General features: G+C 34.9%; 1 protein-coding gene across 6 annotated transcripts in view; it reads right to left on the bottom strand.

Annotated features, from left to right (window-relative positions):
• The window catches only part of FER (FER tyrosine kinase), a 179,308-nt gene that overhangs the window by 123,403 nt on the left and 36,225 nt on the right, over positions 1-19,680 (bottom strand). For all 6 annotated transcript variants that reach the window (XM_068927396.1, XM_068927398.1, XM_068927397.1 and 3 more), the window contains 5 exons: positions 14,348-14,531; positions 11,660-11,797; positions 11,176-11,295; positions 5,307-5,429; positions 3,358-3,547 (listed from right to left, as the gene is read on the bottom strand). In XM_068927396.1, coding sequence (XP_068783497.1) covers positions 3,358-3,547; positions 5,307-5,429; positions 11,176-11,295; positions 11,660-11,797; positions 14,348-14,531 — 755 coding nt within the window. The remainder of the gene's footprint in view (positions 1-3,357; positions 3,548-5,306; positions 5,430-11,175; positions 11,296-11,659; positions 11,798-14,347; positions 14,532-19,680) is intronic.

The raw sequence follows: 19,680 nt of genomic DNA on the forward strand, positions 1-19,680 counted from the left end.
TAGGTGTGTAGCTTTACATCTTTTTTTTTTATTTTTTTTATTTTTGGCACCCCTCCCCTTTTTACACCTTCTTTATCATATAAGGAAAAAAGGAGAAGACATATTAAATTGGAATACAGATTTAATTTACTATTGCTAAACAAAATAAATTACTATTTTATATTAAATAAATCTATTGCCAGGCTTTCAAAGCTCCTGTGGGCTTCCTGTTCTGTAACAGTACCCAAGGCAGTACAGATTCTGCGATTTTGAAATCTTACTATGAAATGCAAAGCATCCTCATTTAAAGTCTCATGTACTTAATTAAAGCAAATGTTACGCTGGCACTGCAATATTCCTATTTTTCCTGATGTTTTTAACCAGATCGTTAGACCTATAGAAGGAGTTTTTGTTGTTTGTTTGTTTTAATTGTGGTGGGCTGCTGCCACGCTCTACTGACCATACTAATAGCAAAAGTCGAATACACGAATCTTAAGACAAATGATAGGCTATACTTTGATATAAGCACAGTAGAATGAAAGTTTGATCTGATTTTCCTGCTTGCATAGTGCACGATATCATAACTGCACAAGGGCTCAAAGGAATTATTTTAAAATTGTGGCACCTTTAGCATTAAAGCTATCTTTCATCTTGCTTAGTAATAATGGCATAAACGTTAGAAATAAGAAAGTGTTCTACTTTTCAACATTCTTAAACGCAATTGCAGTTCAGGAAGAGCCAAAACAGAATTTTTTTTCTATTCCTTACTATGCCATCATGATGAACAAAACAGAATCTTCTAGCAATTTCCTTTTTCCTTACAATGTTTACATGAACATCAATACACAACTAACATTCTGCAAACAGTAAAATATATTGAACAAACCAACATTATATTGAAGACACACTAATAAAATATGAACCTTCCTACATTTAATGGAGGCACTAAGGTAACATAATCCTGTCTACAAAAACACCTCAAGCAGCACTTCAAAACTGCATTCCTTGTTAGTACCCTACAGCACTGTTACCTAGTTTAACAGATGGAAAATAAAACAATTTGCAAATTATTTCCCTAAGAAATTGGCTGTATTTATATGATGCCATATAAATACTTCAAATAGAGACACGCAACTTCATAAAGCTGTTTTGTGTATCATATTTTTAATAGCAAAATAAAATTCAGCTTGTGACAGAATGCAAAGTCTACTTCACAGGCAAACAAATATGCACACTCGCAACACAAGCCAATATTAGTTTCGTCATTCGTAAGAAAAAAAACGTAAGGCAAGTTTTTACAATGAATTTTTGAAGAGGAATAAATAGCTACATTCAAATCATTTAGATGACCTGGTTTTAGATAAAGACCCAGATGGATTTATAACTGAAGAAATAACGATCTTCCTGAATGATTAACTTAAGAGATGGTGCCAGGACGAGCAACAGCATCAAGAATATTCCATTACTGATTACTGAGCATCTGCATAACTTAAATAGTTCATCTGTATTATTTTTTGTCTTTAGACACAGTAAACTCTTCCCTCTCCATGTAGAGCAATTGAAGAAGGTTTAATTTAGACTGCTGTTGTTTCTAACACTATTCAGTCAATTTTATTAGCACAGGATATCGACTTATGGGTTAAACAAAATTTACACGTAATTTGCCCTTCTTAAGTAATTCACTCAAAGGAAAACATACAGCCTTGAAGTCTCATTCCTTTTTTCTTAATAATGCCTACAAATAAGTTGTATTATAAAAATCCTCTGAACCCAAAATAAAATAGCAAAATTTTATTTTTTCTCTGCGCATTGAACGTATGCAAAAATTTCTTCACTGCTGTTTCTGAAAGGAATTAATTGAAACTGTGTCATTCTAGAGGTTTCAGTATGTACTACTAGCAGCAAAAAAGATAAAATAGATCATTTTTATTCCAAAAAAAAAAAAAATCAGAGGTAAGAATTCCTTACTTTATATCGTACGTAAATGCAATAGCCTTTTCTCCCACATATTCAAACAGAGATCTGGACACGGCAAGACAGACTTGAAGACAGACTTCAAGACAGACTTCAGTAACCTTTAACTGAAGTAGAAGAATATGATTCTACCGAAATTTTACATGGGTCATTTCAACTGACCCTTACAGAGAACATTCACTATTACAGAATGGTACATAAAATAACTAACAAGATAGTCTATCTGGAAAAAAAATCCCAAACCAAAAAACAATGACAACAAGAAACAAACAAACAAAAAAATCCAAATCTCCTATTCTTTCACTACTGTTATTCTGATCCTTCATATTCTGTCCTCATCTTTTTGTGTTTTATCATCATCTCCTAAATTATGATAAACATATAAGCTTCATAAAAATAATGTTCTGTACCAGCGAAAATGGCAACCATCGTGCCAGCACCTTGTAAATATTTAACAATAGTAATGGAAACAAGAAAATACTGACAAGTAAGTATAACTGTAAAAGAGGAGTGGAAGAAAAAACAAACTTAGGTCCACAAATAGATAGACGAAAAAGCATCTCTCTCGCACATGCAACCATTTCATTATCACTTCACTGAGCTATTGCCATGCTCTGTGGATCGAAAGTAATGGCATGCTAAATATCAAAAACAGTCACAAACATCTCAGGTATGTGAAACCTAATCCATAAAAGCAAATACTACTGCCCATCCCTTTAGTAAACACATATAACACATTTTTTTTTTCTTCACATGGCCTGCTATCTCTACCTTACACATAACTGCATACAGTTAGGAAAAGAAAGTCACACACAATATTTGCAAAGTAAAGCACTTATTTAAATTACACTGTCCCGTCAAGTAATATAAAAAGTTCATTTTGCTTGTCAAGACCATGTAAATATTTAAAAAATAAATTGTACAGAAATCAGTGTTTGCAAATATGAGTGAGACAGTGATTACAGTATGTTAAATTCATTTCTCAACTACACGCGTGCTGTGATTCCAAACGTGTTTTACCACTAGATTTCTCTCTACAACTGTGAACATACTTCTTCAATATAGCCAATGTAATTATTAATAGCTACTCACAGTTTATATACTTATTAAATCTGCTTAAGGATTTATACTTCTGATTATAAAAACTATCTAATGAGAGTCTAAGTATCAAGGGTGCAGAAGGCCAAAGTCCACTGACGTACCGAGAGAGTTACAAGTGATCAAATTTCTGCAACTTGAAAAATAACAATTGATCAACTGTTCTATCCAACTAAGTAAGCCTCCACAAATGCAAAGTGAGATATGTTATCTTCAGTTAGGCATCTGTATGTCTTAGGCCTCTGCCCCAAGACTGAAGTACAATAGCAAGATTGCATGACCTAGTAAAACAAATGCAAAGCTTACCATAGAAGTGACTGATCTGGCATCTTCTTCATAATTCACTACAGGTGGTGGCTCTTTCCCATCATTCTCTTGAACCTTTTGTTCTAGTAGTTCTTTCTGGGCTGCAAATTTTGCCTCAGAGCATCTTAATTGCTGAACTGTTTGCTTGAGTTCTTCCAGTGCTTGCTTTTGGCTTAGCAAAAGTACAATACTGCAGAGAACAACAACAACCAACTTAAAAACACACATGATTGAAAATATAAACTTTGTTTCATGAAAGCTACACAAAAGAAAACATGTTCAATACTGGAACTTGTTTACTTTCACTTTACCCATCCAGTTAACGAAGGAAATGTTATTAAGTTTTTGTAAGTAAGAGTGTTAAAAGTCTTCAGTTACTTGCTCAAAAGCATACACGCATGGGGTAAATACTAGAAAACTGTCAAAGCTACAGGATAACGAAAGCATACACCTATTTAGTCATTCCCTTTGTTTTTCAATGTACCGCAAAAATCGTGTTGCAATAAATGCTTTATTTTCATCCAGTTTGACTGAATTCATAACCACTAAGGTTCCCTAAATTAATTCATATTTGAGTAAGAAGAAATAGAGAAGAAATACACTTTTAGACTATTATATCCAGTGATGAGGAATCCACCGCAATCCTCATAGTTGTTATAATGGTAATTATCTTCACTATTAAACTCATATCCACTACAAATTTGTCTGGCTTCAAATGAGATATACCTGTTGTCTCTGTCTTCTGGACTAAAAGGTCTTCTACTGGGTGAGTATTTCTGGACTGCAGCCAAGACACTCTTCAACATTCTCCTTATTAAGCTCAACAAATTCAACTACACAAGAGGCTAAAAGAAAATCTTTCTTGTCTTCTATACATTTTTATGGCTTTTCTCTGAACTATCTCCTGTTTTTCAACATCAGAACTGGAACTCATATTCTAACAGCAGTCTCACCTATATAACAATCTTCTGATATAATATTTCACCATTTATAGAGTCAGAGATCACAATAGCATTTTCACATTTCCTTTATTACCAACACTTTTCCAAAGCCAGAGCGACAGCCACCCTCAACCACTGTAAGCTCTCCTTTTTGTTTGCGTAAGTTTACATTTGGATATGATATATTAAAACACAATTAGCTAAGCACCATACAGAATGCAGTCTCAGTTTTCTAGTAACTCATCTCAATATATTAGTCATTTTTCTTCCACATCGATTTAAAAAAAATAAAGTTCAGCAATTCAGATTAAGAAGATTTATTTACAGCTGTTTCACGTCCAGTAGCCGGTTTTTAGTCTACTTATTGATTCACCTTTTTGTGAGAGAGATTTCTTACTTACATTCCCACACTGAGAGACTTCAAACTGTTACCCCATAAATAAAATCTTGCAAAAGATCTGAGATTTTCCTTTTCCAAACAACAGTTGTAGCATATCCTGCTGAAGGCTGTATCAGCTCTAGATGCTTCAGGCATACTATAGTGCTTGACAAAGATCTAGGGTGGGGGAAAACCCTGCAAGTGGTCTTGTAACAGATCACCACATAAGACGACCGTTCTTGGCTCTTACCACACTCCTATACTCCAACTATCAAGAGTTTCACCTTTTTGCATGCAACTGCAGAGCCATTTGACAAGACTGCATTTTGTTCTGCCAGGTTAAAGTTACAATGCTAATCAAAGGTCTGGTTCTTGAGCCATCCCAACAGTACGACAATTAAATTGAATTAAAAGAGTTGCCCAGCTCTCTAAGCAGTTAGGATCTGGAGCAGGGAAGGTTCATTTAAGAGGTGGGAAGCTAACTTTTTTTTTTTTTTTTTTGCTATTGATAATAATTCTCACTAAAGCAAAACAAGATTAGTGGAGGTTACTTCATATTTAAGTCTTAGGAATTGCATTACAGACAATTTCCTTTCAAATTATTTTATTTTGATATTTGTTATACTTACTCTGATTTCTTTTCACAAGTTTTAGAAGATTCTTCTATTTTCTTCTCTAGTTCCAGCACAAGTTCCTCTTTGCTCAGAAGTGTCTGCTGGGTCTGTATCTGTTCTTCTATTACCGTTTTTAACCTGTGACACATACAGTTCAGCAATCAGTGGTATGCATACACAAACTCTACCTATTCAGGAACACTGCATTCTTTTTCTAAAGATGAAAAAGAAAATTAGTGTTTAAATTATGTTACTTGCTGCTTGATGGCCTTTTTTTGTAGCTCATTATGAAACTTTGTTATTACAGAACCCATATTCGATTGCATATACATATATGATCCACTGCCTGCAGGCTCTTCTATCAAGAAAACTTCCTCTAGAATGCATGTTATCTGGATTAATCTCTCTCTAATATATTGCTAATTCACCAGAAGCTCTGTGAAAAACAAAAAACTTTCCACTGTGGCAGTACACTTTAGATAAATACGTGCAATCGGTAGTTGTGATGTATTTTCTCTGGAAATAATAAAACCAGAACCAATAGGTCTTGCATTAGATATTAAAGCAACATTCATCTCTTACACAGAAAAGTGTTACTTTAACTTGCATGAATGATGTGTATACTCTTCTCTACAATTAATAACTTTTTTTAAAAGCTACTCAATCTTTGGTAACGGTAAATCCAAAGTAAAAGTAAAACTTGTACAGGAATACTCAGCACTAACCTGGAAACAGTTACTGAACACTAAAACCATTATTGAAACTTTGCAATTATACTGGCAAACATTCCAGTACCAAGAAAGTCAACTAACGTTAAATAAGACTTTGTGATATACCTCTCGGTCAGCTCTCCACAAAGCAGGTAAGTTCATAGTATATTGACAACTTATAAAACACTCATCAAAATACAGAAATTGCTTAACAAAGTGTAAGACAGAAAAATTAAAAAAAAAAAAAACCTTCCATCTTTTCATTCATCGATCCATCTTCAACTATTTTTCTCTGCTTGTCCTGTATCGTTAAGCACAATTTCAGAACAAAGGCAAAATACGTATAGTACTTGTTACTGCACAGATCTTTTGCCCAAAATGCTTCTTGAGTGGGGAGTTGCAGAAGTAGTCAACTGAGTAAATTATGTGGCCTTTAGATATCTATAAGCTGTGTTCCACGTGTCATATATACCAAAGTGAGTAATTTGATCCTAAACATGGTATTACTTCTTTCTCCTCTTGATCTATTTTGTACATTGCTGATTAGACAGTTTTTTTTCAGACAGTCCTAGATCTCATTTTAGAAGACAAATTAGTATATAAAAAAGCCACATACTGGATGAAGAAAGTTAATTTCCTACATGAACAAGCATCTATGTGCATTTATCTTGACATAAAGACAACGCTTAAAATATCTATATCTCTTAAAGAAATATCATAACAGCTTATTTTTATTAAATGCTTTTTTTAGGTTATCACAACCTGTATGCTGCACTTTTCAGAAACGACAATTTTCTTACACTGAGTCTCAAATTTAATATCAACCATAAACTTTTTTCTTTTTACACCTTGCTAAAAATATTTAATTACCAGTTTCGTAGCTGAAAATACTGCTCTTTCTTCAGTTTTCTAACCAACATTGTAACTAACCTTAACAATTGACTTATGGGGAACAGATTTTACATCTAATGATCAGAAACCAATACTCAGGAAGTTAAGATCGAAATACAGAACACAGTGTTCGTCACTGGAGTGCATGATTGTATATATACAGAATGACCACATTAAAATGTTCTGCCATATCAAAAATATCTGATTTTATGTCAGAGCATCAGATTCAAATTGGAAGTTGATGTAGCTCTCCCCAAAACATATGAGGTACTTTGGATGTTTCTACTTAGCTGAGGAAAAACAAAACAAAAAAACAAAACGAAGCCACACACACAAAAACAACTTATCTTCCCTTACTCAATCTTTTTGTTTTAAACAATAATTTGCATTCAAACCGGCTAGACCTGACATCTTTGATGCTGCATTGAATCACACCTTGGTTACAGTTTGTCAAAGGAAGTTTCTTGTGGCCTCACACACACCTCCTGGATAAAGTCAGTTTAGAAGAGTTTTCTTTTTCCCATCAGTCACTTTAGTCACTGCAATCTTTGTTAGTTTTAATAATCACACAATCCCAAATTTTCAGGTTTTAAGGGAATGAGGACACAAATAAAAAAAAAAAAAACCCTAGAAAACAACTCTCTTCAAATGAGATGTATTATTCTGGCAACCAGGAAAACCTTACACATTTCTTTAGTCATTAGCATTACACTGTCTCAAATATTAGTGAGTTTAATGTTTGTGCTGTACAAAGCTTTCATTTAAAAAAGTTGATATGAATTCATATTCCCACTGGCCAACACTTAACTCCTTAGAGTTGTTTCCTGTTGATTTTTCATCCAAGCACCTTCCAAGCATAAACTTTTATTCTGTTATGCTTTTCAGAATGTCTCAATACTACTCTGTGCTCATCATCAACACTTATCAGGAGATGCCACATCTCTCATTACTTAGAAAAGTTCTGCAGTAAACACTAACTTTTAACTACCTCTCTCTGTTATATCTTCTTTATTCGTAAACATATTTTATTATGACTTTCGATCAGTACTGCCTGTAAAGCTATCTTTACCCTCATATACGCACAAAAAAAGATCGGTTTGACCAAAAAGTATTGATTCTAAGTTAATATCTAATCTATTGAAAGCCTGGGAAATAAATAGGATATGAATCTATTATATTTGCTAGGTACTGAATGTAGTTCAAAGCCTATCTAAAAAGTAGTTGATAAGGTATATCTGTAAAAGCAGTTAAAGAAAATTAAATCAGCATAAGAGGACCGGTTCTCACTCGTATTGAAAAAAAAATTAAAAATGGAAAGAGTGTTAAGAATAATTAGTTTGCACAGTACCAGAAAATCACTAGTGGGGCTCTACAAAAACCTGCACAGCTCAATAGGTCCATAATAATCCAGATAAAAGGACAATAATGAAGGTGATAAAGAATGCTGAAAGAAAAAGGCTGAATATGAAGAACGAAGAAGGATTTTTCTGAACCTTATGATACATAGTAACTGGACCATCATGTAAAAGATAAATTTCCATGTCTATTAAAATAAACAAACACATAAAGAAAAATAATCCAAAAGTTTATTTAGACAGTGAATGGCTCTAAGGTGATAGCTAACACTCAGAAATGACATCCTGCGGTTACAACAGATGATGCCAAGAAAACACTGCCTCAATACTCAGCAGCGGTCAGAAAAAGCATATAGAATGATTTGCTAGGGTTTGTTAAAAATGAAGCAGAACACCACAGAATACAGGAAACCTTATTATGCCTCTCTTTAATCCATGCGTCTGATTACTTGTGCAATTCTGGGCACTGATCTCAAAAGCAATACAGTAACCTTGAAAACACTCAAAGAAAGATGACAAGCTTGATAATTTGTGAAACAAAGGACTAAAGTTATAGACTGTTTAGTCTGGAAAAGTGATGATCGAGTAGGAGTATGGTAGAAGTTTACAGTATCATGAGCTGGGTGGAAAGGAGTACATTGTTCCCATTCTCGTCCAAAATAAGAGCTCTGAGCTATAAAACGAACCTAGGAAGTAACAGGTCCATATGACATGAAGTTAATGTTTGGAATTCCTTGACTGAAGATATTGTGGATGACAGATACTTACATATACTGAAAATGACTGGACAAAGTCACACAAGAAAAATATATCTAAAGCCATCAGGAACAAATATGACTTCTGGCTCAAATATCTGAGCTGCAAATTATGGGAGCTGAGAAGATATTCTCAGGAAATAGCATTACATACACATTCTGGTCCTGTTCTCTTCGCTCCATTTTCCCAGTGGGCTAATGCCAGAGAGAAGAAAGTTGGCTAGGTCAACCTTTGGTCTGACCTAATACAATCAAACTTCTTTACTCACAGGTGTTAATATAATCAATATCAGCAAGTGGACATCTTGAAGTCAGCAACATTTAAAAGAGCTATTTGATTCCTGTTCCAAAAATAAAATCACACCACGGAATCTCTCTCTGAAATGTATGAAAGAATTTAAAGTGCATGAATATAAGCTTTATAAAAGGACATGCTGAAAGTTGTATTAAAAAATATGCGTATTTGTGCAGATATGTAGGTAAATATGTACAAACACAAACACCCATTTCATCAAAATCTTTTACTAAAAAAAGCAGTAATTTGGCTGTTTTGCTTAGACATGCTAATGGCTTATTTCTAAATACTAGGACAGGAAAGACAAGTCGAACAAGAAGTTATCTTTTGAAGCTATGAAAGGTAGAATCTTATAAAAAGAACTGTAAGGCATATTAAAAGGGAGATTTGGTAAATTTTTTTTTCCTGTAACTGTGCTGAAGTACATCTAGACGTACAACTCATACATAGCTTATCCAAGAACTAAGCTCAACTTAGTAATGACACAGAATATATTATAAACAGAAGTATGTTTAAAGGGGAGGGAGGAGCTTTAGTCTTTAATGGATCCTTTCATAAGAAAGATGAAAATGTTTGGGACCTGAGCAGGAGTATTCTGACAAAGTAGCCTGGAACTTTATATAAGGGAATTTATTTCAATATCTATTTAAGAATAAATTTATGAAAAGTAATTAGACTGCACAGGAAAAAGAGAGGATAGCTAACAAAAATGAACAAAATCCAGAGAATCCCAACAGTGTTGGGGAAACACAGGGATTAGAATAATTTACAGAAGACACACTGTAATGAGTTTGCATTTGAAGTGCCTCACTTCTATTATGCCCTACACTATGATTTTGATGTTTAGAAAAAAAACTGAAGGAAACAAAGGTCATAGTTTGATTAAGAGGACAAAAACTCAAAAACTCAAAAAATGCATTTTTTTTATTTGGATTAGTTATGCTTTCTAAGGAAAAAGGAAAACAAGTCAAACAGATTGAAATACATTACAGACACAAAAAGATCATTTACCAATTATAAAAAGATAATTGATCAATTGGTAATTGATTATAAAATGTATCATTTTATAATCAATATAAACAAATGAAATGTACAATAGTTGCAGTCTCATCAGTGACTGTATCAGATGATTTCATGGCAAAAGCTGAGGATGACAAGATAACAAGAATATTATAATAAAATGATATTAAACCTCAACAGGAGACTTGTTCCCCAGTTACAACTGAACTATGGCATGGCTGGGGAAATTAATAAAAAGAAAATTACACAGCAGATTAACAAAATATGTATAGAGGGAGTTTATCACCTTGAATAGCCAAAAGTGCCATGAAACATAATACAAAAGCTACGTCTATGTTAGTGCTTTAAAGGTCATAACAATGAGTAAGACTTTTTTTTTAGAAAATAAAAGCAAAATACCTACAAAATAAGTAAAATAAATGTATTTATGAACATTTCCTGGTTGGAGATTTAAATCACCAACTGCACCACTGTACTTAGTGGCTTCATCAATAATTTTCAGTGCTTTTCCTAGAGAAGTAAGTGTGGAAGCACTTTGGAGAAGATGAATGTGTTCCCAAGGAGTATTCATGACGGATTTGGGTCATTGTAGGAATTACTTGGGGAGGAGAGGAGACTAGATCGAAAGTTCAGGCAAAATGGGTGCTGGGGCAGGGGGGGAAGCATTTTGTGCAAAGGAAGAATAGAAACAACAGTGGACAAGAGTCTATAGCCTGAAAACATTATTTCAGAAACTGGACCTTTACAATAGATTAACTAAGGACTCAGCTATGTGTTAAGTTGATTGAGCCTCATAACATACGTCATAACGTAGGATAGCATGTCGAAAGGATGAAAGATTTGTGAAGGAAGACTTACGTGACTTGTAAACTTTCTGCTGTTAGATTATTCCACATGATCTCATTAGCTTGGAGGTTTTCATTTTCTTCTAGTAAAGATGTATCAAACTCTATTTCTTGCTCAACAACTTCTGATGACCTAATTTAGTAAATAAAAGTTACATTTGCAAAATTAACATCTATTATCTAGAATAGGGAATCTATTTGCATGGGTCCACTCTTTGCTGAACCACCTATATATCTGCTTGTAAAAATTATCAATTCGCACATTAACAACAGTGGATAATGCAAGAAGTTTTAGACTATTCACTTACATACCAATATAAAATATCAGTTCAAAAAACAGCAAATATAGTTCATTTATAAAACAAAAAAAATGTTCTTGCATTACTTGTATTATTATTCAGTATTATTATTATATTGTATTCTTATTCTCGCATTAGTATTCCATTCTTCTGCTTCAGGCACTCCTTACTCTGCAAGAACTGTATGAAAACGTATACCTGTGAGTTTCTATGAAGTCATTATACTCAGAGTTAGGGTCTATCTGCTCAACAGAGGTCTGGATCTCTTTATGGACGTTCACAATCTCTTCTGTTACAAGACTAGTGATCTGGCTATATTCATCCAAAATTCCTTTTCTAGAGAGGGAAAAAACATTATCTATAATATATAACATCACACTGAAGGCATAAAGGCATTGAAGATGTTTCAAACTTTCAATTAGCTATTTTTACAAACTCATCTTTCAGCTGGCTAAAAAACAAAAACTAATACCATACATAACTTGAAGAAATAACAGATCAGTTGTGGCCTCTTCTTTATAGATTGGCTATGAGTGGAGAAATCTCTTATGATCGTGCTCCTCCCACTAATTTCAGAGCATCTACATGCAGCATAGCCGAATTAAAGCTGTAGGGAAAAGGCATGTATACAGCTCACTGATGACACTCTTTTTTCCAGAACAAGAAGACTTATCTCGCTAGTCATCACTTACACTAAAGCCTTTCATGTTCCCTTGACTGGTAAAATAAATATACTCTGACATATGGTAAAACGAGTCAGAGAATAATTAGCGCGTTTCCTTCACGATACGGTTTTCTCTATTGTTTTAACTGTTTTTATGATAACTACTTTTTATGACTTAGTCATTAGGACAAGTATATGCCTAAGTCACAAGTTTGCATATATTTACAAGAAGCAACAAAATCAAACAATAAGTTTACCTGAGAAAATAAGAGCCATCTAGCCTTATGACCTGCCTCCAGCAGTGGGCAGAAGTAAGTGATTAAGGAGTAGTGAAAGAAAAATAAGTGATATTCTACTACTACTTTTATTGGCATCCAGGGACACTTCCCTAGAATACCATCCTATTCTCTTTAACTTTTAGCTTTCCATAAGTGACTCATAATCATTTCCTATTTCATTTTTCTTTGTGACAAATTTGCTGACTGGCTAAGTTCTGAAGCACAGTGAGCTTTTTTTTAAATACTGCTGAATTATGACTGACCCAGAGGAAGGTGCACAGAAAAAAGTATTAATAGATTTTTTCCTGGATAAGAGCTCAAGTTATGTTCATTGCACACTAAAAAAAAAAAAAAAATTATTTGCTTGGATTTCTTCAATACTTTTTCTGAGGAGAAAACAGACAAGAAAAGTCATTAAATGTTGACTTGACTGTAAACAAGTTTGAAAAAGTTTCAAAACACAGCTCAAAGCGTGGGGAAAGAGACAAGCCAACGTCAACTACAGCAATGCCACATCTAAGAGCAAGAGGATCTCTGTCCACTACCACCAAATCAAAACTAATATTAGTAATTTTAATCTATGCTTCAAGTGTATTGAATTATGTAATCTGCAAAATTAAAATTATTAAGGATGTATGTATTTCACATGGATGGCCACACCACCTGTATATGTGACATCACCACCTCTTTTTGTAGAATTAGGCCCAAAGATATCAGACAGCAGTAATTATCCAGTAAATTCACATCCCGCTAATAATGTCTTTAGCGACAAAAATATTTTTGCAGTTTTTTACTTCAGAGATGACAAAGACAATCGAGTTCAATAGGTTCTTTTTCAGTGATAAAACTCCAGTGAATTATCATAACTCACAATTCTAATACAGTACAGAAATTTAACTGAATTCAGTCTCTTGCTGGGACTTTAAATATGAAGTGAAGATAAAAAGTCTGTGCAGAGAGTCTACTTCATTTAGATACCTTTACCAAAATCAGAAGGAGTAGTATGATACTTCATGAGACAGTTAATGTTATCACCTAAGCATGTAGAGCGTGACATCTCCAACTCTGCCTTTCTTCATATGTGCTGAAGTCAAGATGGATGCACATTTCCAAAAACGAGTTACAGAAAAGACGAGTGCCTCACCTCTATATGAATGATACTTACACAAAGAGGTTAACTGCTTTTCTTTAAAAATAAGGGACTTACAAGCAATATTTTCAACTTGCCGTCCTCAGTAACGCCCTCGAGAAAGAACTACAGAACAGTCTCCTAAACTCACTCACTCTCTCTTCAGGAAAGAGAAGGAGGCAGCATGGTGGTTACAAATCAGAAGACAGAGCATAAAGTCCTCATTTATAGTTCTCTGAGATCACCAGTTTGCACCTCTTCATCAATGATGTGGAGAATGACCCTTCAGAAAAAGGTAATTGTATCTTTCGGACTGTACGCCTTACAGTGAAATTAGATTTATATGATCCTGTGACTTGCATGCACACGTGAGTAACCACGCATCTGTCTAACCTTCCTCCCAGATAGTTTTCAAGACTGTTTGCCAGTTAAAACCAAATTTTCTTCTGGCAAAATTTCAAAAAATAAGGTTACTGAACAGACAACAAACTTGCCACAGTGTCCAAACTCAAAGAGAGGATAAAGCATCAGCTCAACTATAAACACTGCACACAATCTCTAAGATTTTAAGAGTTTCATGAGAAGACAGCCTCTCACTAGGAGATTACATAACTCCTTGATACTACTGTCCGTGTTTACCTGAATAGATTTTTCTATGCACAACTGCTGTCAATGGAAAGAAGAAAATAACTTTTTTCATTACTCTTTTATAGAGAAGTAATTAATTACAGTTCATTATTTTCTAGCAGTAATAAATTAATTGGGATATACATAAAATTGTGCAAGTTAGAAAAATATAAGAAAATACCACATACAGGGCTTTAATCATTTCTTCTTGCATCTTCTGCAGCGAATCAAGTAACAGAGGAAGTGTAGTGTCATAATACTGGTGCTGATGCAACTGTGCTCCTTTCAGTGCCAACACATATTGATTATGCAACATATGCAGCTTCATAGTGGCTTTATCACATCGGTCTTTGGCTTTCTCAGTCTCCTTTCCTGAGAGGAAGAAGGAAAGAAAAATACATATGGTGATTTAAAAGTATACAAGCATCTTGTATACAATCTATCTGTAGATTACATAAATCTAATAGATTTATAGTAAGTTTTCACCTTTTCCCCAGTAGTCCTTTCAAGCTATTTCTCTGAAAAAGGAAAATTTGACAATTTACAGCTCATTAGTAAAACTAAATATCCTGGTGTTCTTATTTAAGACTAAGTAAGAAAAAAAAAGCTGTATTTTCTCTGAGCAGAAGCGTGAGAATTCTTTTATTGAAATGCATATGAAAACCATAGGTATAAAAGTAATATAACCATGAAGATTAAAAAAAAACCCACCTCTCAAACACATAACTATCACAAATGCTAATCTTTTATTTGTCTAGAGCAAATAAACAATTTTTTATGAAAAAAAAAATGTTCTACTAGGTCTGAACCATGATATATCTAGACCAGTACTCTGCCTGCAATAGCAATAGCAGGAGTTGCTTTTAGGGAAAGCACGCAAAACACCGTTCGTGGCCCATTTCCTGTGTATGTTGCCATCATCCGTTGCCACTGGATTAGGGTTGCTAGAGGATATATCACTGTTTATTCCATGTATTATCTCTGCTGAACGAGTTTTCCATGAATATGACTAACCCTTTTTTGATCCTGCTGCTACTTGTCTGACCCCACAACTTGCTCTGGCAGCAAGCTGCAGTAGGTCACTGCCCTCTGCGTACAGCACTTACCTTCTCTGTTTCAAGATAGTTTCCTGCTGGTTTCAGCCAGTGCTACCTGGTTCTAGTATTGCAAGATTTGGTAATAATAGTTCTGCGTTCATCAGGTCATCGACTCCCTTGCTAGGCCACTGAAGAAAATGCTGAATAAAAGACAGACCCAGCACTAATTCCGTTGGTTACTGAGTCTGTTCCATTACGAGAAATGACTATTAAGCCTTACTATTGGCTCCCTAACTTTTGAACATCTTTCTAGGTATAAGGGCCTTTCCTCCCATCCCATGGCAAGTTATTTGCTTTAACAGCCTTTGGTATAAAGAGCCTTATGAAAGGCTCTTTGAAAAAAAAAAAGCTTTGTTTACTGGAACCTTTTAATACACATGCTTATTGACATCTTCTTAGAGCTCCACCAAGACAGTAAATGTCTTTACAAAAGCCATGTTGACTCTTTCCCAACAGACCATGCTTATTCATGCCCTCAGCAATCTTATTTATTGTAGACCCTACAATCTTATCAAGGATGAAACTTCGAATCACCTGCTGGTAGCTTCCAGGATCAATTCCAGCCCCTTGGCAATCCAGCAGGCCCCTGGCAGAGTGGTGGGTTGTATGCCTTAGCCAGTAGTTTAGCAATTTCGTGTTTGACCTCCTTCAGAAATCCTAGTTGAAGGCCGCTTGACTTATAAGTCCAGTGACTTATAAACATCTAATATCTATTTGGTTCAATGGTATATATACACACTGTATCGTAAATATACACCCTATGGGTACATGCCCATATATTTTCCTCAAATTGAACTAGTTCCTGTGGGCTCCCTGCTAAAAAAGAATGCCTCACGCGTGACAACCTCCCCAACATCTTCAGCAGCAAAGACTGATGCAAAGAGTTCACTGAGCTGTACTGCCTTGGATCAATCGCCCTCGAGTACCCCCTTATACTTTTCTAATCAAGAAAATCTTCTAGTTTCCCTGCTGGCTTTCTACATTTGACATGTTTAAAAAACGTTCTGCTATCGACTCAAGCATCCTTTGCAAGACACTCTTCAAATTCTTTAGCCCTCTTAATCTCCTGTTTACCTACCATGTTTTTTGTACTGTTTGGAACTATTTAGCCTGAAAAAGAGAAGGCTTGGGGGATCTTATCAATGTTTATAAATATCTGAAGGCAGGGTGTAAAGATGATAGGGCCAGACTCTTCTCAGTGGTGCCCAGTGATAGGACAAGAGGCAACAGGCACAAACACACACGGCAAATTCCATCTGAATGCAAGAAAACCCTTTTTCGCTGTGAGGGTGGTCAAACACTGGCACAGGTTGCCCAGAGAGGTTGTGGCGTCTCCATCTTTGAAGATGCTCAAAACCCAACGGTCCTGAGCAACATGCTCTAGGTGACTTGAGCAGGTAGGTTGGATTGGATGATTTCCAGAGGTCTCTGCCAACCTCAGCAATTCTGTGATTCTGCGTTTTATGGGTTTTCCCGTTTTCCCTTATTTTCTTCAATGACAGCATATGCTGCTCTATGCTGGCCTCCTTACTTTATTTATAGAGCTATGCCATGCTTTTTTGAAAACTTTGCTTTCTTTTGGCACAGCTCTTACCTGGCCTTCTAATACAGAATTTCTGAAAAATACTCAGGCTGCTTTGCTTTATGAATTAATCCTTTTATGTTTTTCATTTGGGTATTTGTTTCAATTTTCGGCTGCCCTTCCCTCCGTTTTTTTAGAAAGAACTATGTGCCTCAAGCTTACGTAGTTCCCTGTAACTGAGCAGTAACATGTGAGAGGGGATGGCTAGTGAATAGATATTTCCAACCTCTTTCAATATAACAACTGGAAGGCATCATCTGAAAATAGTAGATTGTTCGAAGCAAAACAAAAGGACATACTGCTTCACCTGGCATGTAGCTAACTGTAAAATCCTTTGTCCAAGGTTATTTTTAACATGAAAAACCTCTGTGGTGAACGGGCAAATGCACACAAGAAAAATCTCTGAAGGGCTATTAAGAATAAAGATAGGAGTTCCTGAAGCAGAAGTGCTAGGTAACAAATGTGTATGAAGCCGAAACAACTGTTTATCTGCTCGTCCATTCTCATATGCTCCCTAGACATTTGCTACTGGCCACTGTCAGTTATGTTCTTAACACACAGTAAGAAAATTATTTTAAAAGAATATTTTGTCTGTCATTTAATTGAAAACATTCTTATTACTGACCTAATTTTGTATGAGGAATAGATTTCTTGTATTACAGTTTAACTATATGAACACATTTACTCTGTAAAACAAGCAGGAAATACATATCTCCAGACCTGTCCCTGGAGAAGTATTTTTCATCTAGGTATCTAAACTCTTAAAAAAACAAAACAAAACAAAATAACTTACATAAACTTAGGTAAAATAGTTCACTTTACAATCTCTCTAAAACTGCTATTTTGGAGAGATAACCATCTCAACTTTATCTAAAATTTTTCCCAAAGAAAAGAGCGATAGTTTTGTCTTTTGTAAACACAAAACACTAAAATTAATGGTTCATGTGGAGACTAATTTTTCCAGAATAACGTTCCAGAATTTACAAACCACTGAACATGGGCATGTCTGGCATCAATATATCAAGAAAAACGTAGGGCTACGATGTTTCATCTGCAGACCAGCACATATACACCATACAGTCATCCTGGAGACCAAAAGGCACACTAACATGGGGAGATAATGGAAGATGACTGAAGAGAATCCAGAGAGGAAGAGGTCAAGTTGTAGTTACAGTATAGGGACTGGATGAAACAGGAGAGGATGAGGCAGCTGGAATACAGAGCAGAAGGCAGGGAAAATGTGTTTTGCTTAGCCTGGCCCTGGCCCGTTCCCTTGGGAAATGCATGGGATGGAGCACTTCTTTGGAAATAGGGAGAGGAGGACAAGGCGGTAGCAGACAGAGAAATGCTGGATTGTTTTCTTTATTTTTATTACACATTTGGCCAGCATGCCCTCCATTATACCTGAAATTACTTCTGAATGTCACAGTCAGTTTAAAGGCTTAAAACCTACAACTCGCCTGTGCAAGTATTTAAGCTACATTCCTTATCTGTTTACCACAAATCAGCACATATCACCAAACTGTACAGTACACCATCAGTACAGGTTTCTGGCCTATGAACCATAACAAACAGCTTTGAATAGTTAAGCTAAGCTGAATATTTACACTAAAAATCATCACAACCACATTACTACAGATTATCAGTATTACATCTTCTTCAGAAACCTCATTTATGCCTAAACTATGCCATTTTCCTATCTGCCTTGAAGATTAAATTCCTTTCTCATCCATTATTCCTAAGCAGAATAACTCAACTAATTCTGGAATAAATCAAAGTACCATACACACTCAACTTTTAAATATAGCCTCTGGACCTATAATTAATACAAGAAACATAGCTACAGTACTATTTCCATATTCTAATTTGCTTTTTAAAGCAGCAGAATGCAGTGAGGCAGAGCGCACAGTTGTTCTACTTGTCAATTAACATAGAGGAAAAACATCCTATTTTCTTTATCTGTATAATGATTTTCATAAATAGGTCTAATTATAATTCTACTGCCATCAGTTGTTGATAAATCCGTGTAATGTTTATAGAAACAGACTGTGTATACAATAAGTCACGCCATAAACATTATTACAAAGCCTGCAAAATTAATTATGCAAGTTTGACATTTGCAAAGAAAAAGCTGGCATACTTGTTAAACCATTCTAGGAAGTCAAGTATTTCAATTTTTAATAAAAACTCTTTGGCGTCTTTACTACATACAGTACAACACAACCATCCAGTAAGTTGTTTTAAGGTATTTTCTAGTAAAAAGGCAGATTGGCTATTCTGAAGTTCCAGTAGTCTCCTCAAGCATAATATTTACCTAAAATGGAGGAACAGAAACTGAATAGGACACTTCTTTGAAACTGAGAACAGCTTCAGCTAATAATGTTCTCTTGATTTTTTTTTTTTTAATTAGCATTAATCCACAGTGCAAGTACCTCAGAGAAACCAACTTTCAGAAAATAAGCATTGCAAATACAGAATTTATATATATATATTTTAGATCAACAAGAAATAATTATACTAAAGAGCTCAGCTTTTCCCAACTTCCATGATTTTTCCGACTTTTTATGCTTGATCAAACATGCTAAGTAAATTCCCTTTAGATGTTCATCACCTTTAACTATCACTGACTTCAATAAAATTTCACAATGCTTGTGTCCTGTTTAAATTTGCATTATAGATCATGATGATTTATTCAAACAGTGACATTCTGACTCTGTGGAATTCACTGTAAAGCTCCCACTAATTCGTATGGGACAAGGATCACCTACCGATTGGGGTGGTTGTAGCATAAACTTTAAGATTCAAGTTAAGACATGGCACAGGCTTAGCTGTTCAGATTTCT

This window comes from Struthio camelus, chromosome Z, assembly GCF_040807025.1.
Source record: "Struthio camelus isolate bStrCam1 chromosome Z, bStrCam1.hap1, whole genome shotgun sequence".
NCBI classification, from domain to species: Eukaryota; Metazoa; Chordata; class Aves; order Struthioniformes; family Struthionidae; genus Struthio; species Struthio camelus.